This window comes from Muscardinus avellanarius (genome assembly GCF_963383645.1).
Source record: "Muscardinus avellanarius genome assembly, chromosome: 12".
NCBI classification, from domain to species: domain Eukaryota; kingdom Metazoa; phylum Chordata; class Mammalia; order Rodentia; family Gliridae; genus Muscardinus; species Muscardinus avellanarius.
In genome coordinates, this window is record NC_137798.1 from 6,452,160 (window position 1) to 6,475,318 (window position 23,159).

The 23,159-nt window shown below is 46.8% G+C and overlaps 1 protein-coding gene across 1 annotated transcript in view; it reads right to left on the reverse strand.

The window, feature by feature from the left end:
• Nucleotides 1-21,286, reverse strand: part of TMOD3 (tropomodulin 3) — a gene marked incomplete at both ends in the record, with an annotated part of 35,628 nt that extends 14,342 nt beyond the window's left edge. The window contains 2 exons of the mRNA XM_080707695.1: nt 16,233-16,389; nt 21,161-21,286. Of these exons, the coding sequence (XP_080563821.1) occupies nt 16,233-16,389; nt 21,161-21,286 (283 nt within the window). The remainder of the gene's footprint in view (nt 1-16,232; nt 16,390-21,160) is intronic.
• Between the last annotated feature and the right edge of the window lie 1,873 nt (nt 21,287-23,159).

Below are 23,159 nucleotides of genomic sequence, written 5' to 3' on the forward strand. Positions count from 1 at the left end.
TCCTTGTTTCTCTAAGCATCAATGAACACTACCAAGGGTAGCTGTCACCCTGGAAACTGGCTGCCTTCAATTATCACGTGAAAACCAGTATGCTCATTACCATATATCACACAAGACTGAAATGTGAAGGGAACAGAGCAATGGAAACAGGATAGCCGAGCGCTGGCTCACCTAACACGATGGGACTGGGTGATCAAGGCTGCCTGTGCTTTCTTTTCCAAGACAGCTAAAAATTTGAACTTAAACCATGAAGAGGGCTTTGTATGAGTTTAAAGAAGAAACCGTGTGTGTGTGTGTGTGGGCACTGGGGAGGGAACCCAGAGGCATGCTACCTTGGAGCTTTATCTCCAGCCGGATTTTATTTCTTATTTGGAAACAGGCTCGCACAGGTTGGTGAGAGTCTCACTACTTGCTGAGGCTGTCCTCGAACCTGCAATCCTCCTGTCTCAGCCTCCTGAGCCCTAGGATTACAGGCGTGTGCCACCCAGCCTGGCTGTATTTTTTTTTTAAATCAAGAAACTGCTGGCGAGGGTGGCACAAGCCTGCAATCTCAGTACTTGGGCAGCTGAGACGAAAGGGCTGCGGGTTTGAGGACAGCCCCAGCAATTGAGTGAGATCTTCAACGACTTGGTGAGATGCCCCCCCCCCCCTTTGGTACTGGGAATTGAATCCAAGGATGTTCTACCTCTGGGGTTATACCTTCAGGCTTGTTTTATATTTGGAAACAGGGTCCCACTAAATTGCTGAGCCTGTCCTCAAACATGCAATCCTCCTGTCTCAGTCTCTTAAGAACTGGGATTACAGGTGTGCGCTCCCATGCACACCTGGTGTGTGCATAGAGCTGGGGTGTGGCTTGGAGGTAGAATGCCTCTGGGTGTGACCCCAGTGTCCTCCTCCCCAACACAATCAATTAAGCACGTGAGAGTATGTGGCCTTATATATCTCAGAAGTACTCTATAGCAAGAGAAATGCTTGTCAGCTGATAATCAGTGCACTGCAGGTTATGGACTTCTTACTTAAGGTAAATTCAGTGTAACCATAAGGATCCTTCCACAATATATGATTTTTTTTCCTTTTATGTTTTAGTACTGGGAGGATGGACTCCAGGGCCTCAAATGTACTATATGCTCTACCACTGAGCTACAAATTTGACCAAGACTCCCTCTGACAAATTTGACCAAGACTACTCTAGCATGTTTTGCTAAGCCCATCTAAAGGGTTTTAATTGTTGATATTATATGCCATTTTACTTTTAGCATTTCCATTGGGCTCTTTTTAAAACACTTGCTCCCGTGTGTTACAGTTAGATACAGAATGTCCCCACAGAGCTTACTTATTACTGTTTGGAGATGGTGTAGTGAGTCCTGAGGGATGTCACTCCAGAAGAGGGTGTGACTGGTCGTGTGGCTGGAGGCGGGTCCCTGGGGATCACACAAATGGCTCCTCCTCCCCTCTCCATCTCTTGCTCAGGCCTCCATGATGCGAGGAGCGCAGCCCATGTGCTCTCCCTCCCTCCGCTTCCTGCTGCCACGTCCTGAGATCAGTGGTCCCCGGCCCCACATGGAGAGAGTCCCAAACCATAAGAAAATAACTCTTCCTCTAAGTTATACGGTCAGATCTTTAGATTACTATTATTATTTTTTTGTGTGTGTGTGGTACTGGGGGTGGAACTCAGACGCTTTTCTACCTCCGGGCTATACTCCCAGACCTATTTTATATTTTATTTGGAAACAGGGTCTCACTGAGTTGCTGAGAGCCTAAGTAGCTGAGGCTGGCTTCGAACCTGTGCGATCCTTTTGTCTCAGCCTCCTAAGTGCAGGGATTACATGCGTGCATCACCATGCCCGACCTTAGATCTTTAGATTATGGTTGCAAGAATGCTGACAGATGCAAAAAATGGTACCAGAGAAGTGGGGTTGCTGCTCTTTCTAAGTCTGACCTGTGGACTGTGACTCGTAGGAACTGGTATATGAAAGGAAGGTAGAGAAGCCAGACTGTAGCTAGAAAGGCAGATGGTAGAGACTGTCAGGAGATTACGGATGGCAGAGAGGACTCCACAGAAAACTGAAATAGTGTGATGCTTTAGCAAATAACTTATATGCATTTTGTCCATTTTTAAAACTTTGTGTAAGGCCGAATTTAAAGAGGATGGGCTAAATAAACTGGCAGAGGAATTATCAAAAAAGGAAAATTCCAAAACTGTATTATGGATACTGATGTCCGCATTCAGCGAACTGTACACAGAATTTTGGGAGTGGAGAGTAAAGCACAGAGATTTTTAAGCTTTTCAGTTTGGTCAGAAAGGCATGTGTAAGGAAGGAAGACGGCTGAACTGAGGAGGAGGCAATGATGGAGTGGGCCAGCGAGAGCACAGAGGAGGCAGATGGGGCGGGGGCCGGGCGCTCATGGGCAGCAGCAGTGACTCAGGAGGAGAGGGCACGCCTGCCCTTTCTGTTGGCGACCCATCTCAGAACCCATGCAATGCTGGCTTTGCTAGAAACAGGGCCACGGAGGCTTCCCCTCAGGTTTCAAAGGAAGGCCTGGGAGTCCAGACAATGGGGCCAGGCTGGAAGAGGCAGTAAGCTACTCAGTACTAGCAGCCAGGCCGCAGGGCAGGGAGGCCGAAGCCCCCTGGAGGTGGCACCTCACCGCCAGCGCCCTGTGCCGGAAGCGCAGAGGCAAGGTCAAGTGCGTGGCTGCCCCTTCTCCCTGTGGCCCTGTTCCGCTGGGAACGCTCGCACCCGGCCACTGTACTGTTAGATGCATGTAGTTGCTTTTAACTTTCATCTTCACTGTCTCCTATAGGGGCCACACAAGTTCACCTCGAGTCCAGAGACTCGGGGCTCGCCAGCAATGCGGAACTGTCAAGACTGTCAAGACTTGGGGACTCCTGAGAGGACGGGGTGCAAGTGGCATCCTGAGTTGGGCGAGGGGCGGGCCGTTATAGCAGAAATAAAACGTGTCCAAAGAGCTCACTTATTAATGTCTGCTGTAACTCAGTCATGAGGGTTGCAATCCAGGACACTCCACTCTAACAGGTTTTCCTGGGTGGAGCTGGTGGGGTGTGCTGGAGGGCTCCCTGGGGACATGTGGGGGTTCCTCCTCCTGCCTGTTCTCGTGCGCCTGGCCCCCGTGACAGGAGACAGCCCATGTGTTCTCTTCTCCCCCGAGATCCATGGTCTCTGGCTCCACAGGGACGGGCCCGAAACCATAAGAAAATAAATCGTCTTTCCTCTAATTTCTGTGGTCAGATCTTTAGATTATGGCTGCAAGGATGTTGGATGATACACCACGCCTCTGCTAAAAGTTCCCGTCTTGGTCAGGCGTGGTGGTGCACGCTTGTCATCCCCGCACTTGGGAGGCTGAGACAGGAGGATCGCACAGGTTCGAAGCCAGCCTCAGCTACTTAGTGAGGCTCTCAGCAACTTAGTGAGGCCCTGTTTCCAAATAAATTATGAAAAAAGGCTGGGGTGTAGCCCAGAGGTAGAAAGCCCCTGGGTTCCACCCCCAGTACCACACACACACACACACACACAAACACACACACACACACACACACAAATTCCCATCTTCACACATACTGGGCACCTTTCCCATTAGCTTCTCTGGTATTTTTATAGTAGTTATTTTAAAGTCTTTCACTGATAACACCAATATCTGGGTCAGTAATTGTTTATATTCTTAACTATGGATTGCCTACATTTGTCTTAATATATGTGACTGCTCCCTGAGCGTTCTGTAATAGTGTAATAGACGCTGAAGGAAATGGCATTTATTCCCGGAAAGGAATGCGCCCTTAGGTCAGAGTGCCACAGCTGAGCTGCAATTTCTGTCTGACTGAATTCCTCTTGGTTTCAAATACTTTTAGGACAGGATCAAAAGCTTCCCATCGACAGGGCCTGGGATTAGGGCCTGGTAAGACTCTGGAGGTCTGCTGAGCTGTTGAGATTTCTTCCGGACGCACAGCCCTGACTGCCAGCTTTCTGGGTCGCGGGCAGCTGTGTTTCCCTGCCTCTAGTGCCCCGGAGGGTCTTGGGCAATGTGGCTGGCTGCTCCACGCTGTGAAGGGCTGGCCTGGGGGGCTCTCCCTACCCTGCTGCCCTCCCCCAGTTCCCCCAGCGGGAGGACCATGCCCCGGGGTCTGCTCTGAGCTCCCTTTCTATTGCTTCTGATCCTGGAGTATCACCCCGAACAAATAAAGACCAGCAGAAAAAAGGGTGGGGATCCCTGCAGCCCTGCTGATTCTGGGGCTGCCCTGCCCAGGACGGTCACCCCAACCACGTACGGCTACCACTTCAGCAGACCACAGGGAGGCTGTGGGGCCGGCTGAGCAGCTCAGCCTGAGCGAAGGGCCCAGGCTGCATTGCTCTTTCAGCCATTCTCAGCATGGAGTTCTCAGGCCTTCGCAGGTTTCAAGATGGCCTCTGTAGCACCAAGTATCCATCCCCACAAAGCAACAGAAGACCAAGAAGGAAGGGCGTTTCCTCAAATGCCAACTTTTACAAAGGAAACGGTCCTGCAGACTGCTCTGGTCTCCACTGCCCAACCCTGGTCCCGTGTCCACACCTCAGCAGCAGGGGTGGCTGTACAGGGTGGTTGCTGAGTAGGCAGTGTTATGGTTGGGATTTAAGAAGTCCGCTCAAACCTCGCGTGTGGACAGTGCAGCCAAGTTTGGAAGCAGAACATGGCTGGAGGGCGGCTCCCCGGGTGTGTGGCCAGGGAGATGCAGGGCACTGCACCTCCTCCACCGCCACGAGCCGGGCGCAGGCTTCTTCGCCCGTCATCTCTGCTCAGAGCCGGTCAGCCACGGCTGAAGCCTGAAACTTCCGACCGAGTGGCAGTGAACCTTCCTTTCTCCAAATCGTGTTTGTCAGGTGCTCTGGTCACGGCAACAAACATCGGACCAGAGCAGGCACTGCAGTGTTTACCCGATACGGGAACCAATGAAGGGCCTCTTTGTTCCCCTCACTCCTTGAACGTGTCCCAGGATCACACCGCACGGCCTATACATTCTGCTCAGCCCTGCACCTGCCATAACCCAGCAGGCACTGCAGCTCGTTGAGTCAATTACTTTGGTGATTACTTCCAGTCCCATGGCCTCACTTTATAAACATAATGTAAATATGTTGGTTCAGTTACGCAGCAGAGCTAAGGCGAGGACAGAAGTCCTCAAGCTCTCACACCAGTGCTTCTTCCAATAAACTGGCGGCTGGCAAGCCTTATGATGCATAAGCGGTCTTCACATAGCACCACATTTTAGAGTTCTGATGGTTAGATCACCTTTTATCACTGGCTCACAGATACAGGAAAATTACAAATCATTACGACCTGCTAGTTCCACAGGACTCTGTACAGCGGATATGAAGGCAGCAACGGGGGGTCGAGGGCAGGGGGAGAGCACCTACTCAGTGTAAGGCCTGGATGTGATCCCTAGCACCAAAAAGAGGAAAAGAAATTAATTTCAAAAGTGGCACAGTCAGGCTTGGTGGTGCACACTTGTAATCCCAGTACCTGGGAGGTTGAGACAGGGGGATTGCCAGTTTGAGGCCTGGCTCAGCAACTTAGCAAGGTTTTCAGCAACTTAGTGAGAACCTGTTTGAAAAGAAATAAGTAAATGAGTAAAACAGGGCCGGGGTGTAGCTCAGAGACAGGATGCCCACTGGGTCCAACCTCCAGCCCACAGTGCGGGGAAGTGGCGTGTTTGGTTCGGGGAGCGCTCCTTTAATGCCGTTTCAGAATAACTAAATTTCCTAGCACGGTCCCAGCGGCATCTTCAACTGTCTCTGCAGTGGTTCCAAATGCTGGCTGCTCACTGGACTCACCAGGGCGCGTTACGAGACTCTGACATCCAACTTCTACAAGCCACCCTGCCGATTCTGCTGTGCTGCCTGGGACAGGGTTTTAACACGCTCTCCAGGGACTCCAGTGCACACGGGCCAGTGTTGAGAACCACTGGATTATGGTATTCACTGAGTAAATAAACAAAACGACCCGAGATATTTGCCATAAAAAACTAAAGTATCTGAGGTAATACCTTTGTTAAATAGCTCGATTTTGCCATCCCACAGCATGTACATATATCAAGACATCCTGTTGTACGTCATATACTGTTTTTGTTTGTAAACTTAAAGAAGGAAAAAGCACACAAACTCTCGGTCCCATGTCTCATTTGAGGGACCGATGGAATCCAAAACATTATAAAAATCTAAGATGTTTATTTTTATAATCCTTATCCCATTTCTTAAGAGACATTTTCTAGATTTTTTTTTTTTTTTGGTGGTACTGGGGATAGAACCCAGAGGCTTTCTACCTCCAGGCTACACTCCCAGACCTATTTTTTAATTTGGAAACAGGGTCTCACTCAGTTGCTGAGAGCCTCACTCAGTAGCTGAGGCTGGCTTCGAACCTGCGCGATCCTCCTGTCTCAGCCTCTCAAGCATGGGGATGACAAGCGTGCGCCACCACACCTGGCTAAGAGACATTTTCTAAATCAATTTCCCCTATACATAAACTTTTTTTTTTTTTTTTTTTTTTGGTGGTACTAGGGTTCCTGGAAGTCCTTCTACCTCCGGGCTACACTCCCAGACCTATTTTTACATTTTCATTTTGGAAACAGGGTCTCCTGAGCCAGCGCACGTGGCTGGCTTCGAACCTGCGCGATCCTCCTGTCTCCGCCTCCCAAGCGCGGGGATGACAAGCGTGCGCCACCACGCCCGGCCCCTATACATAAACTTTTAAGAATGCTTAAAAATACAAAGTAAATCTCTTGTTTTGCAACAAGGCAAAACAAAAAAACAAACACAAAACATAAAAACACCTAAGAACCTATGGAAATTCTGTGATAGTGAGTGTTTTTCTGTTTTATAAAGCTCTGACATAGCTTGGCCTTCTTTTAGCACTCTTCAAGTTAATTTCTCTGTATGTAAATAATTTTTTTTTGCTGTTGAGATATTTATATAATTAGATATTTATATATTATAGATATATATAAATTATATATCTATATATAATTATATTTTATATATATTATATATAATATAATATATAATATATATAAATAGATATTTATATAATATTGTGTTTTGAATAACATAAATGGTAATTGTTTAATATTTTTCATGGCTAGTTTAACACTAAAATACTGTAAATATCTGTATGATTGTTGGGGGATTGAACCCAAGAGCATTCTACCTCTGAAGAGCCCCAGCCCTATTTTATCTTTTATCTTGAAACAGGGTCTCACTAAGTTGCAGAGGGCCTAATTGTTGAGGCTAGCCTCAAACGTGTGATCCTCCTATTTCAGGCTCCCATGTCCTGGAATACGGGAATATGACACCATGCTCCACTAAGGAATCATTTTTTTAATGCATGCACACAAAATGTAGCTATAGAAAAGTAAAAGTAAATAAATTAGATTTGAAAGAAAGAACAAACTAGGCAGGACCTTAGTGTCATGAATACAGAATCTAAGGGCTCCCTCCAACTTGATTATAGACTTGAACGTCCTTTCAGAAGTCCCAGCTGGTCGTTGTACGGTTTGGGTCTGGAGTGTCCCTGGAGCAGGTGCTGAGGCCGGGCCTCAAGGCAGCAGCGTTCAGAGGCGGGCTTCTGGGGAGTGAGGGGGCCATGGGGGCCCTGACCGAGGGGCACTGGGCAGTGGTGGGGGCTGGTGAGGGATGGGCCCCCAGGGCCCCCACGGTGTGGTACGGCGTCTCGAGCGCCCTCCCTTGCCCCTCTCTCTGCTCCCCGGCTGCCATGGGGTAAGCAACCCTGCTCCGCCACGCCCTCCCGCCAGGATGTCCGTCTCACCGTGGACCAGAGACAATGGGCCAAGTGACTCTCAGCTGAAACCTCTGACACTGCAAGACAAAAATAAATCTTTCTGCCTTTGTTTTCCTCTGGTATTTTGTCACAGTGATGAAACGCTGACAGCTGTTTTACTGAAAGTAACAAGATGATTTAAAAACTCATATAGAAATCCAAGGGGTCCACAGTAACAAAAAACTTTGAAAAAAGACCAAAGTTGGAGAACTCACATGTACCAATTTTAAAATTTAATACAAACAGCTAGGCATGGTGGTGCATGCTTATAATTTTATTTTATTTTATTTATTTATTTTATTTATATATTTTATTTTTTGTGGTGCTGGGGTTCCTGGAAGCCCTTCTACCTCTGGGCTACACTCCCAGACCTATTTTATATTTTTGTTTGGAAACAGGGTCTCCTAAGCCAGCGCGCGTGGCTGGCTTCGAACCTGCGCGATCCTCCTGTCTCTGCCTCCCAAGCGCGGGGATTACAAGCGTGCGCCAACACGCCCGGCTACATGCTTATAATTTTATAATTCCCATATTTGGGAGGCTGAGACAGGGGGATCTCGGGTCCGAGGACAGTCACAGCAAGTAGTGAGACTCTCATTAACCTAGCAAGACCCTGTTTTTTTTTTTTTAAATAGCACTGGGGGAGTAGCTCAGAGATAAAACACCCTTTGGTTCAATCCAAGTATCAAAAAAGAAAAAAGAAAAAAGAAAAGAAAAAGAAAAATACACTGACTGATAAAATAGCTACTACTCAATTTTGTCCTTCAGTCAAAAGCATTCTATCTAAATAATACTAATTTCCTTATTTAACATGCAAAAGTCCAAAACTGAACATTGTAAAGTTATATTCTTTATACTCTAGCAAAATAAAAAATAAGCAATGATTACATCAGACAAAATCTCTTAGCCAAGTATGAAATGACACATCACCCACCCACCCCCAAATGAAACAAAACAAAAATGGGGGTATGACTCTTGGTTGCTATGAAAGTTAAATTAGTTACCGTTTCTGCAACTACAGAATGGCAGCTAAGGAAACAGGGGAGATCAAGATGAGAACTCATATAACAGTAATTTAGATGTGTAGTTTTTATCCAAACCCATGTTTGTGCCAAGAAAAAAAAAAAAAAAAAACAAACAACAAAAAAGAGGACTATCCTGCCGAGATTCTTGTCATCATCACGAAATTAGTATGCCGCATTCCAAGAATGTCACTGCCCGCCTCTCTTTGCAGGTCCTCAGCCCTGCTGCTCTGACACCAAGTTACAGCTACCACAGAGGTTAAGAACTATCTCGGTCCCAGCTTCCATCTTTGCTGAGCATTAAACAAATAAGAAACAGAGACGCTTGACTCATCTCACTGCGACAGAGTTGAAAGACTCTAGCTAATTTTACAGCTTATTTACAGTATACTTTGTTCCAGGGACGATTAAAGGCAACTCTCTAGTCATTTCTAAGGATCTCTAGGACCTATCTTTTGACATAAAGCACACCAACCTCAGACCTACCAAATGAAAGAACAAGAGCCGGGCGTGGTGGCGCTCGCTGTCATCCCAGCACTCAGGAGGCTGAGACAGGAGGATCGCGGTTCGCGGACAGCCTCAGCTACTTAGTGAGGCCCTCTGCAACTCAGTGAGACCCTGTTTCAAAATAAAGAATAAAAAATAGGGCAGGGGATGGAGCCTGGAGGTGAAATAGGAATAGGTGAATAGGATGGAGCCTGGAGGTGAAATAGGAATAGGTGAATAGGATGGAGCCTGGAGGTGAAATGCCCCTGGGTTCCATCCCCAAACTCACACACACACACACACACACACACACACACACACACACACAGAACAAGGGGCCGGATTTCGATTTGACCCCAAGACACACACGATCCTTCTTGATGCTAAGATACAGTCATCAGTAAATGCTAATTTACTTAACAAATATTTAGTGAGCCTGTAGAGGACTAGATAATGAACTAGAAAGGTATCCTAAGAAAAACAAACCAAAAGGGTTTTTATTTTAGAGAATGCTACAGTTGAATCTTGAATGACACAACAGCCGTGTGTTAGACCCGGGCCCAGGCCGGCGATGCCAGGAGGTGGCAGAAGCTGGGGGCGGGGCCTGCAGGGCCCGCGGTCACTGGAAGGCCGTGCCCTAGGGCAGAGCGGCAGCCTCTGCTCCCCAGCCCAGGATGTAAGCAGCGTTGCTCCACCACGCACTCCTGCCAGAGCGAGCCGCCTGCTCAGCGGCTCAAAACAATGGGCCAGTCCATCACAGACTGGAACACCTCAAGCTGTGTGTGACGCTGGCGACTGAACCCAGGGGCACGCGACCTCCAACCACATCCTCAGCCCTTCTTTAAACACTGTCTCACTAGGTTGCCGAGAGACCTTGCTACGTTGCTGAGGCTGGTCTCAAACCTATGATCTTCCTGTCTCAGCCTCCCAAATGCACAAATGCTGGGATTACAGGCATGTACCACGGAGATCTACAGTCCTATTCTGCAAACTTCTAATTCCAGCCAAGATGGTGTAACAGGAATAGGAACTGCCTACATTCCTGAAGTGAGCCCTAAATGAACAAAATATACAGAACAGGTTTTCAAGACACTGACCATCAGGCAACACAGACAAACTCTGAGGGACGAGGGGAGAGGCGGGCACTGACTGCTCGGCTTGCTGCCGAAAGCGGGCTTCCGGGCTGGGAGGAGCCGGAATTCAGGCAGAGCCCGGGAGCTCGGAGCTTACAAGGCACAGCTCAAGTTCTGAAAGACCAGGGTGGCGAGCATTTGCCCGACAGAGAACCACAGAAGACAGCTGCGAGGGGCGCCCGGAGCGGCGCGGGCTGGCCTTGCCGCTTCCGCTGAGCACCTGACCAAACTATCCCGACCCGAGCAAAAGACCCGAGAGATTAGGGGCAACGCGCCCGTGTCGTGCAGGGCCAGGAGTGGAGCCTCTTGCCACTCCCAGGCTGGACGGCCTCAGCCTTTACAGGGTAATAACTGAGTAGGGAACCCAGAAAGGCCTCAGGAGCGGGGAAATGATTAGCCCCAGGCCCAACATTGCTCCAGGCCCACCTAACACATCTTAACAGTAAGACCCTAAAGAATCAACTGTTTCCAAGTAACTTCATCAATCTGAGCAACGCAGTATTTATAGGATATCAATACATCAATATACCTGGCTTCGAAAAGTTCAAGTGTCTGGTATTCAATAAAAATCACCAGTATGCAATAAAGAAAAGCAATTTAAGCCATAGGAGGAAAAAAACCACTCAAAACTGACTTAGCAATAACAAATGACAACATTAGCAAAGATATTAAGAGACATTAGAGCCGGGCGTGGTAGCGCACGCTTGTAATTCCGAGTACTTGGGAGGCTAAGATAGGAGGATCGCAGGTTTGTGGCCAGCCTCGGCTACTTAGTGAGGCCCTCCGCAATTTAGTGAGACCCTGTTTCAAAATAGAAAATAAAATAGGGCTGGGGATGTAGCTCAGAGGTAGAATGCCCCTGGATTCAACCCCCGGCAACACACACGCAGACACACACACACACACACACACACACACACAAGACTGGCTCTGTTAATATCAGATAAAGTAAGCTGGGTACGGGAGCACTGTAATCCCAGCACTTGGGAGGTGAGACAGGAGGAATGCATGTTTGAAGACAGGCTCAGCAACTTAGCAGGACCTTGTTTCCAAATAAAAAATAAAATAAGGATGAGGGTGTAGCCACAGAGGTACACTTCTCAGGTTTGAGGTCAGCCAACAATAAGTTAGACTACGTTTCAAAATAAAAAAAAGGGCTGAAGCTCAAAGGTAGAATACCTTTTTTTTTTTTCTTTTTCTTTTTTTCCCGGTGGTACTGGGTATAGAATCCAGGGGCTTTCTACCTCCGGGCTATACTCCCAGCCCTATTTTATATTTTACTTGGAAACAGGGTCTCACTAAGTTGCTGAGAGCCTCACTAAGTAGCCGAGGCTGGCTTCGAACCTGTGCGATCCTCCTGTCTCAGCCTCCCAAGCGCAGGGATTACAAGCGTATTCTACGCCCGGCTGTAGAATACTTCTTGAATTCAATCATACTCCCTCCCTACATACAAAGAAATCAGACAAAATACATTTTGGATCAAAGAATAGTACCAAGGAAAAAGGTTATATCATAATAACAAAAAGGACAATTCATCAGGGTGATATAGTCATATGGGGGGAAAAACTAACACGACCCCACAGCGTCATTCTGCAACAATCCCAAGTAGCTCTGTGGTGTGACGTACGCACAGGAACACTGAGGAGAGCTACTCAAAGGTCTAGTCGTCCAGAGAAGGGCCCCATGGACAAGGCCTTCTGGTTCCCGGGGGCTGCACCAACGGCAACAAGTGGATCACTGAAACCAGATGGGTGGCCAGCCTCAAGAGGAGAAGCCGGCCGGCACCCGCGGGGCTCCTGACGTCCACTGCAGAGCCAGCCTCGCGTCCTGGAAGGCCGCTCTGCGGAGGTATAAAGGGACCTCAGGACTCACACAGTATGACCACAGAAATCAAAGCACTCTATCTCGAGCTTATTAGAAGCCAACTGCCCGCTGATGGTTCTATAATCCTGTTGTTTCAGTAGGTCATAATCATAATATTTCTGCTTTACTAAAGAATCATGTTTCCTCCCAAGAAATCACGTGCTCAGCAAGACGAGGAAGGCCAGTTTTAGGGTAAGAGTAATTAGAGTAAGTTTCTGGGGAACTAAAGTATGTGAGAAGTAGTCCTTAGTTTAAGGTAACCCAGTTAATCTGCCTTTAGAAAAGCAGGGTGGGTGTGTGGGAAGGAGCCCCAGGGCACGCCACTCTCCACTCTCGGGGTGGGGAAGGCAAAAGCTGCACTGCTGCCAGACCACCCAGCCACCCCACCCGGTGAGTCAGCAGCTCCGACAGGATCCAGCGGCACGCCTCTGCGAAGTATGATGGAGCCACGGCTGCTCCATCCGGGAGCCAGGACACAGGGGAAACCTCACACCAGGCGGGAATGAAGTGTGCTGTCGTACAGGGAGGACGACTGCCAGCAGGACAAAGCAAAAAGGGGGGCTGCAGAAATTAGTAAAGTTTGTGGCAAATTACTTCCCCAAGTATCAACCTCACGGCAAAGCTCTATGGTCTTATCTTTCTTTGAGACAGAATAGTCACGATTTGCAATAATATGATGGGAAATAAGAACCAGTGACACAGTTAGCACCCTGTGTACTTTCACTCTTCTCAGAAACTAGATGAATACCCTCCTTCATCCTTGGCTTGGTTACTGTACAGAATTTTAACATTTAAAAATTATATCCACACATGAAAGAAACATACACCAAATTAGTAACTTTCTTAAATATTTAGTTTCTCACCACTAAGACTCATAAGAAAGACATTTCCATTAAGTTTTGCTAAGATCACTTGATATAATGACACTATTCCTTCCAGGAGCTAATTAAGTTTAGATGAACGTAACAGATAAATACTGTAATCCTCTAGTAAATAATGCACTTAACAACAATTTTTAATAACTCTGTCAGCAAGGTCCTTTCCTTTGCCTAATGCCTTCTTTTTTTGCTATGACCAAAACTGTACTATTAAAAGTAAGACAGTTACTAGGGTGGAATGAAATGTTCCCCCAGATATATCCAAGACACAGGGACTTGAACTTCACTTAACTGGGTTAAATGCCTCCTACATATTGACATTTACTTTCAATTCCATAGAGTACAACTGTAAACAGTCAGTTCACAAACCATGCAATGAAGTTATTAATTTACCTACATAAAATAACTCTTAAGTGCCCTTCTTAGTCTATCAGGTCCCAGTGCTGGGGACTGAACGCAGAGCACAGTAGGCAGTGCTCTACCACTGACTTCTACTCCTCGTCCCATTAGGTTTTTTTTTTTTTTTTTAACATCTGAGGCAATATGGAGGAATACAATTTACCATTAATACATAATATTGAGCTGGGCGTGGTGGCACACGCTTTCAATCTTAGCACTTGGGAGGCTGAGACAGGAGGATCGCACAGGTTTGAAGCCAGCCTCAGCTACTTAGTGAGGCTCTCAGCAACTTAGTGAGACCCTGTTTCCAAACAAAGTATAAAATAGGTCTGGGAGTCTGGGGTAGGAAGCCCCTGGGTTCCATCTCCAGTACCACACACACAAGATTTTTAAAAAATATATATTTATTCTTGATCAAAAGAAAAAAAAAACCTGAAAATGTGCAATTTTCAGTTTAATGGGATTTCCCTCCTATTCTGGCCAGTTCTGTGTCTTTTTTTATTGTGTTTTCCATAAGTAACAAAAATTCATTATATTCTGTAAATGTCATGGTCTTCATCAGTATCAGCTGCCCATAAGCAGTATTCAACATGCTGTTAAAAAGAGGTGATAAAGGGTGTATTCGTAAGAGTCACCCCTCCATGCCAGTCTGTATGGAGCTGTACCTATCCTCTGTATTCCTATCTTTTAATAAACTTCTTTAAATCTTCAAGAAAAAAAAGAGGTGATAGAAATAACGCATAAGAAGAACGCCACGATCGCAAAACTACCTGACTTATAATTTCGCTACTTCCACGTACTTCTTACTCACCTAAACAGTACAGTAGAAAGCTAGAGAGCAAAAAGGAGGCGAAATGAGGAGCCAGGGGAAGAGTGGAAGCAGGCGGGAGGGAGCAGGAGGAGCAGGAGGCCCACGAAGGAACAGTGCACACGGGCACGAACACGTGCTCACGCCCTGCGTGCTGGTGCTGTGCGTACCACTCGGTACACGACTGTAGCACACCAGAAAGAATATATTAAAAAAGAAACATTTCAAGAATCTTAAAGGGAAAAAGGCCCCTCCTCAATACTGAGGAGACAGCGCTGTTCCTGCTGTCCCGACACTCGTCACTCTAGCGCTTCTTAACCCCTGCGATTTCGTATTTCCCATAGTTCTTTACTTCCTTTCCTATTTCCTCCAATCTCCGAGGCGTTTTCTTAGGTAACACGTCAGGGGCTCCTTGGGTGAGCCGGGACACAGGCAGCTCTCTCACCTCTCAGTAATTCTTCACGTCCTCAAACTCTAGAGTTTTTTTCCTTCTAACATCTCTCCCTTTTTCTACTTCCATTCTTCTCCCAACCTAATCCGCTAGGTAGAATCATAAAAAAGTGACAGACCAATATTTCAATATTTATCCTCATAAAGTTGTTCCCCTGTGTAAAGCAGGATCAAAGCTGTGAGCACTGGTAGGACTGTCCAGATGCAAATATGACCGGCGTGTCTCCTGTGACAACACAAGGGGACGGGCGCCTCTGCCTGCGTTTAGGGCTGACCACACCTGAAAACTCTGCATGGGTCGTCGGCCCTCTTTCTGGTCCCTTGATAATGTGGGTGGACTTCATTTGATCAGCTGATAGTTTGAACAAAGACTGATCTTTTCCAAGAAAAGAGAAATCCTGCCAGTTGACTGCTTTGGTTTTGTTTTGAATACCGCAATGCCTCCTGTTTCCAAGCCTTTCATCCCGAGTGCCCAACAGACCGTGGCAGCTAAGAAAGCCGAGCCCACTGAAGCGTTATCAGAAAGCACGGGCCCTCAGCCTCCGCTGAGGATGCTAAGATTGCACACTGTGACGGGAGGGAGTTGGACCAGAAAAATTTCCTGAAAGTAATGACTAGGAAGCATTAGCAATTCCAACCATAAATTACTAAAGAAGAATTTCTTTGAAAATATGGCATGAATTAGTTTATGGCAATTCATTTTAATGACAGATATTATATAATAGAGCAATGCTTTAAACCATTAACACTGTAGTACACTAGCGGATTTAAAATTTTACCTCAGCATACCTTTAGATTTGATACGGAGAACAAGAAAGGGTCAGGAAAAATCACTGTGTACTAAAGTCTCATTAATGAGTCATTAAGAAAAACTGTAATAGAATTTGAAGCCAACAATATCATATCTTTTTATATGTGCGTGTGGTAGTGGGTGTATTATCTCTGAGCGTCACTCCCAACCCTATTTTACTTTTTATTTTGAAACAGGATCTTACTAAGTTGCTGAGGCTAGCCTTGAATCTGCAATTCTCCTGTCTCAGCCTTCCATGTACTGCAATTACAGGCAATAATAAGCCTCTAAAAATAGAGTTATATCCCACCCATCTATAAAAAGAAAAACCCAAAGTTATCAAATAATGACTTCAAAATCCCTGGCTTACCTTTTTTTACTCCCAACCCTATTTTATTTTTTATTTTGAAACAGGATCTTACTAAGTTGCTGAGGCTAGCCTTGAATCTGCAATTCTCCTGTTTTAGCCTTCCATGTACTGCAATTACAGCCAATGATAAACCTCTAAAAATAGTTATATCCCACCCATCTATAAAAAGAAAAACCCAAAGTTATCAAATAATGACTTCAAAATCCCTGGCTTACCTTTTTTTTCTCCGGTGTAGGGCACATAGTCTTCCCTGTCCTTCTGCTCCAGAGCTTCCTTCTCCAGATAAGAGAGGAGGTGCTCTCTATCAAATGGCCCCGTGGCAGACTTTGAGGTCTGGTTCTTTTGCCGGAACCCTGCAGGCAGGAGGGCATTCTGCCGAAGAGAATAAATAGCCCTTATGACCACCAAGAGCACAGTGCTATAGCTTACATAGATTTCTCATATAAGAAAGGATTATAAACCAGATGTGATGTAGACATTAAACACTTAGGAAAGTAGCATTTTAGGAAAGTAACATAAAAAAGTGTTCCAAAGAAACTTTTGTTAATTAGGTAGAATTCACTTACATTTTAAAAACAGACAACTATTTTTTAGTACTAGGGGTTGAACCCAGGGGCATTCTAACTCTGAACTAACCCCCAGTCCTATTTTATTCTTTATTTTGAAACAGGGTCTAAGTTGCAGAGGGCCTCACAAGTTGCTGAAGCTGGCTGAGAACCTGCGATCCTCCTGACTCGGCCCCCCAAGAACTGGGATTACAAGTGTGCACCACCATTCCCGGCCTTTAGAAGGAAACACCTTTAGTTTTTAAGTGTCCAGGGATTATAGTAAAAAATAATTTTGTTAGTATTTAATAGATGCTCAGTAAATTTGTACATAGAATAATTCTGTCACAAGAGAATTTTCAATGACTATACGTGATATTCTCGCAAATGGCTTCCACTCGGTGACACTGAATTTCTCATGACAGACATGCCATAGAGGACCTCAGGAGATCCATGCTTACTGTGTTTAGATGTAACGGGAGAGCCTTCACTTCTGTATGTGTCTACACGATCACTAGGATTACGCGCAACAGCTCCTGTCACTGCCGCCCGCGCTCCAGGACACCCCTAAGACACAGCAGGAGCCGCGTCCCTGGGCTGTCACCTGGCACAGCTGGTTTTTTTGGGGGGCACTGGGGATTGAACCCACGGACATTCTAGCTCCCCGGCCCTTTTTATTTTGAACCAGAGTCTCACCAAGTTGCCGAGGGCCTAAGTAGCCGAAGTTGACGCTCTTGGCTCAACTTCCTGAGTACTGGGGTTCCAGGCAGGCAGCTCCGTGCCCAGCACGGCACAGCCTTTCTGCGTGGACTGAGAGTGGGGCCGGGGGCAGGAGCCAACAGGTCTCCTGCAGCCCCACTCAGGATTTTCCTAAAGCCAGGAATAACACGGTGACGAGATTGAGTGAGCACCGCCCTGTTGCTTGTCAGAAGCCTCGGACCGTATTTCTGGTGTTCTCTTGCTCTGCCAATGAGGGGCAGCCAGAGAAACACCAGAGACCCAACTCCGTTTTGTAACATCGCTCAGTGTCGGCACGATGAGGACTCTTGGGGGGTGGTCGAAGACAATTTTTCATTACAAAGGACGAGCTTACGAAGACAGGAACAACTGTTCACTTTATAACTAGAAAACACAGCACTTCCATTTTTGCCTTTTGCTGAATTCCACGATCATTTTCATAAAATCCACCTATGCATGTATGGCTGTATGTATTTTTGTGGTACTGGGGATTGAACCCAGGGACATTCTATTTCTGAGCTATACCCCAGCTCTATTTTTATTTTTTATTTTAAACAGGGTCTTGCTAGCCGGGCGTGGTGGCGCACGCTTGTGATCCCAGCATCCGGGAGGCTGAGACAGGAGGATCTGGGTTCGCGGACAGCTTCAGCTACTTAGTGAGGCCCTTTGCAGTTTAGTGAGACCCTGTTTCAAAATAAAGAATAAAAAATAGGGCTGGGGGTGGAGCTTGGAGGTAGAATATCCCTGGCTTCCATCTCTGGCACTGCAAAACAAACAAACAAACAAAAAAAAAAAACCAGGGTCTTGCTAAGTTGCTGAGGACACCGTGAACCTGCCATCCTCCCGCCGCAGCCTCCCACACGCTGAGATTGCAGCGAGGCGCCACTACAGGCAACGGGCTTAGTTTACTCCTGAGTCCCTAAGCCAAGCACAGTACCTGGGACCCATAGGTTGCTCCACAAACATTTACTGAGTAAAGATTTTAGACTACTTTTAAAGAAAAATGCTCATTAAGGCAAATTAATAAAACATTTACTTTATAAAAAAACATTCTTTGTCTGTCAATGGGCATGCACAATTACTCCCAGCTCCTTCTAATTTCTGACTAAACAGGGTGCTTCCTCACGTGTTCCTGCATGGGCGCCTCCTGCTCTTTGGAACCATTAAGTAATAAATTCTTGTGTGTGTGTGTGCGTGTTTCATACTGGGGATTGAACCCAGAGGGATTCTACCTCCAAGCCGCACCGCCAGCCCTATTTTATTTTTTTATTTTGAAACAGTCTCACTAGGTTGATCAGAGTCTCACTACTTGCTGAGGTTGGCCTTGAACCTGCGATCCTCCTGTCTCAGTCTCCCAAGTACTGAGATTACAAGTGTGCGCCACCATGCCTGATGATATATTTTTGTGCCTTTTATTTTTACCACACATGATTAAAACAACACCCTGGAGCTGCACGTAGGAGTGCATGCCTATAATACCAGGACTTGGGAGGCCCAGACAGGAGGATCGTGGGTTTGAAACCAGCCTCAGGAACTTAGCAAGACCTTGCTTTCAAATAAAAAATAAAATAGGGCTGAGGTTGTAGTTATGCAGTAGACTATCCCTGGATTCAATCATCAGTCCCCTCACCCCAAAAAAATACCCTGGAGCCAAGCATGGTGGTGCACATCTGTAACCCCAGTACTTGGGAAGCTAAGACAGGTGGATTGCAGATTTGTGGCCAGCCTCAGCAACTTGGTGAGGCCCTCGGCAACTCACCAAGACCCTATTTCAAAACAAAACAAAACAAAACAAAATGCCTGCTTAGAATCCCAGGAAGTGGGAAGCTGAGACAGGAGAATTGCAGGTTTAAGGACAGCCTTAACAAATGGTGAGACTCGCATCAACTTAGTACTGTTTCAAAATAAAAATAAAATAGGGCTGGAAGTATAGCTAGGAGGTAGAATGTCACAAAAAAAAAAAAAAAGGAAAAAAGAAAAGATAAAAATAAATACAATTTAGGGCTGGGTGTAATTGAGTTCAAACCCCATCAATTAAAAGAAAAAGCCAACCCCAACAACCACCACAACAATCCCCCGGGCAGCTGAAAATGGGATGTGCTGCTAATTCCCTGGGACGCACAGGATGGCCCTCACAGCAGCAGCAACGAGCGCCCAGCCCCCGAACGCCCACAGCCCCGCGGCTGAACACCAAACTCTGTGAGTTTCATGTTCTTCCCGGGCCCAGCACCATGTGATCCGAGCAGCTTTAACAGGCTGAATGGCCCGTGAGACAAAATTGCTAAGACATAATAAAATAGCTCGGCTGCCCAGCCCGGTAGCACTGGCCTGTAATCCCAGCATGCAGGAGGCCGAGACAGAAGGATCGCAGTTTCGAGGCTAGCCTCAACTACTTAGCACGCCTCCTCAGGAACTTAGTGAGGCCCTACTTCAAAGTAAAAAGTTAACTAGGGCTCGGGATGTAGCTCAGAGGTAGATAGAACACTCCTGGGTTCAACCATTGCTACCGAAAGAAAAACAAAAATACGGCACTGTTATCCTGAGTAATCCTTTAGTGGAGGCATGACTTTTTCTTACAATAATAATTCTGTCAAGGGACTCCCTCTATGGCACGAACAAGCACCCAGTAGTTCTAGGGACTGAAGGTGCGACTCGGCGGTACAGTGTGTGCCCAGCATGCCTCGGCCCTGAGTTCAATCCCCAGCAGCCAAAAAAACCCAGCACAGAAACGCAAGTCTACCTCGACCTGTAAGGGGACTTAAAATCAACATGTGGGCAAAGACATAGAGGGTGAATCCTAGCAAATAACCAATTCTTACAGATTCGCTCCTGTTCCTTGTCCTTCCTTGAATAACAACTGGATAATAACATTTAAAGGTCTAAGAGTCTCTACCTTGACTCAGGTGGTTTTTAAGACAAGTAACATTTGCCTTGCAAATTAAAACGTGTGTACATAGAGACATCCTTGACTGACCCGAGTTCAGCTTGGACGGGAAGCAGAAGTGTACCGACAGAACCGCTCTGCTTTCCACTTTCAGTATAGCATTCAATAAGTTACACCAGATATTCACTTTATTATAAAATGGGCTCGGTGCCAGAGGACTTTGCTGAGTGCCCTTAGGCGGGGCTAAGCTGTGGTGTTCAGGTCAGATGTAGTAAATGCATTTCGACTCACAGTATTCTCAATTTAAGATGGTTTATTGAAATGCAATGCCATCATGTCAAGAGGCATCCGAGTTCAGGCCTGCCCCACAGTCACAGCACAACTGCTGTCCTGCCCAGAGGCTACTGGATCTAGTCTACCCCAGACTAAGAACTTACACCATTAGTCAGCATCTCCCAGCAAGGTTAACAATTAAGTTTAAGGTCATGGAGAGCCTTCTGGAAGCACTGGAGCCGCCCTGGCACAGAAGCTCTGGAGACTCAGATCAGTCTGCATCCAAAAGCTAATCATCTGCTACGTTTAACCAAACACACTCAGCCCTGCACGGACAGAAAGTACCTCTTGGAGGAGAGGATAACTGAGGAGATGCCTGACAGTCCCTGGGACTGGAGAGGAGCGGGGAGGTGCAGAGCTTGGGGAGGTGCAAGGGCGGGGAGGTGCAGGGAGCGGGGAGAGGGAGCGGGGAGGTGCAGGGAGCAGGGAGGTGCAGAGCGGGGAGGTGCAGAGCGGGGAGGTGCAGAGCGGGGAGGTGCAGGGAGCAGGGAGGTGCAGGGCGCGGGGAGGTACAGGGGTGGGGAGGTGCAGGGAGCGGGGAGGTGCAGGGCATGGGGAGGTGCAGGGCGCGGGGAGGTGCAGGGAGCAGGTGCGCCCCGGCCCAGGGCTCAGTATTCACGGCCTCTCCCGCAGCTGGCCCTACCTCGGGGTCAAGATCGTCCAGGACAGTCTCTAGCTGCTTCAGCTCCACTTCTGACAGATTCCCGAGCAGCTCATCCTCGTCCAGGTCTTTGTACTTCTCCAAGTCCTTCCGGAAGGGCAGTGCCATCCTGAGCAGGACGGGCAGTCGCTAGGCAGTATGGTAAGAAGGGAGTTCGACGTTTTCTTAATGCTAGAGAGAGAAGAAATAAAAAAATTTAAAATACTATGTTATCTCACCTACTTGCATCTATTATTAGGGTAAATAAAATATTTCTATGTGCCACGTATTATTTGATCATATATGAATACTACTCTTGCCTATGAATCATTTTAAGTCTTTATTTTTTTGTCTTCTGTTGTCAAAATAATCAACTAGGAGAAAACAGGAAGAGGGAATAAAATTCAAATTCATTAAAACCACTACTGGACAGCAAATTTTTATAGAGATTTTTAGGATTTAAAATTTATAATAACTGAATTTTAGGGGCAAATAATTTATTCATTTATTTTTTATTTTATTTATTTATTTTTGCAGTACTGGGGATGGAAACCTGGGGGCATTTTACATCCTAGCTACATTCCCAGCCCTATTTTGTATTCTTTTATTTTGAAACAGGGTCTCACTGAGTTGTAGAGGGCCTTGCTTAGTACCGGAGGCTGGCTGCGAATCTGCAATCCTCCTGTCTCAGCCTCCCGAATGCTGGGATTACAAGCGCGCGCCACCACACCCAGCAAAATTATTATTTTTTTCATCGTACTGGGGATGGAACCTAGGGGCATTCTACTTCTGAGCTACACCCCCAGACCTAATGTATTCTTTATTTTGAAACAGGGTCTCACTAAGTTGCTGAGAGCCTCACAAATTGCTGAGGCTGGCCGCGAACCTGTGATCCTTCTGTCTCAGCCTCCCAAGTATTAGGATTACAAGTGTGTGCCACCATGTCTGGTTGAAAGGTGCTTTTAAGAGAAAAAATACAGCATTCTGGAAATGTCTCAGTAAAGTACTGAAGGGTCACCCCAACAGCTGCGAGGCAGGGCAACAAGCGGCCCATCTCCACACAGAGCAGGCCTGCCCTAGAGAAAATGAGACCAAGATGTCCTACGCGGCCGGGCGTGGCGGCGCACACCTGGAACCCCAGCACCTGGGAGGCTGACACAGGAGGATCGCGGTTCGCGGACAGCCTCGGCTACTTAGCGAGGCCCTGTTTCAAAATAAAGAATAAAAAGTAGGGCTGGAGGCATAGCTTAGAGGTAGAATGCCCCTGGGTTCCATCCCTGGCACCAATAAATAAATAAACAAATAAATAAATAAATACATGTCCTACACAAAATGGGAAGTAAAAACTCAAGTTCTAGCAGTGTATGTGGAATCGATCTCACAAAGTATTCCTGCAGGAATGAGAAATAATCCTTGGACTTAGCAATTTGCCTAAGTGTTCTTTGGCTTTAAAATGCCCAGCTGGGCATGGTGGCAGAGGCCTACGATCTCAGCACTTGGGCGGCTGAGACAGTATGACTGCAGGTTTGAGGCTAGCCTCAGCAACGTAGTGAGACCCTGTTTCAAAATAAAACATAAAATGGGGTTGGGCTATAGCTGAGAGGTAGAAGGCCCCTGCGTTCAAATCCTGGTACCACACACGCAACACAGAAGAGCCCAGTACTTGGAAGTTTATTTTGTTGTTGTTTTTGGTGGTACTGGGGTTCCTGGAAGCCCTTCTACCTCCGGGCTACACTCCCAGACCTATTTTTACATTTTTATTTGGAAACAGGGTCTCCTAAGCCAGTGTGCGCGGCTGGCTTTGAACCTGCGCGATCCTCCTGTCTCTGCCTCCCAAGCGTGGGGATTATAAGCGTGCGCCACCACGCCTGGCACTTGGAAGTTTAATGTATGTCCTTTACTGCTTTTTTCTCTCAAGTTTTCCCAATTTATTCTTTTATTATTTATTTATTATTTATTTATTTTTTGTGGTACTGGGGGTGGAACCCAGAGGCTTTTCTAC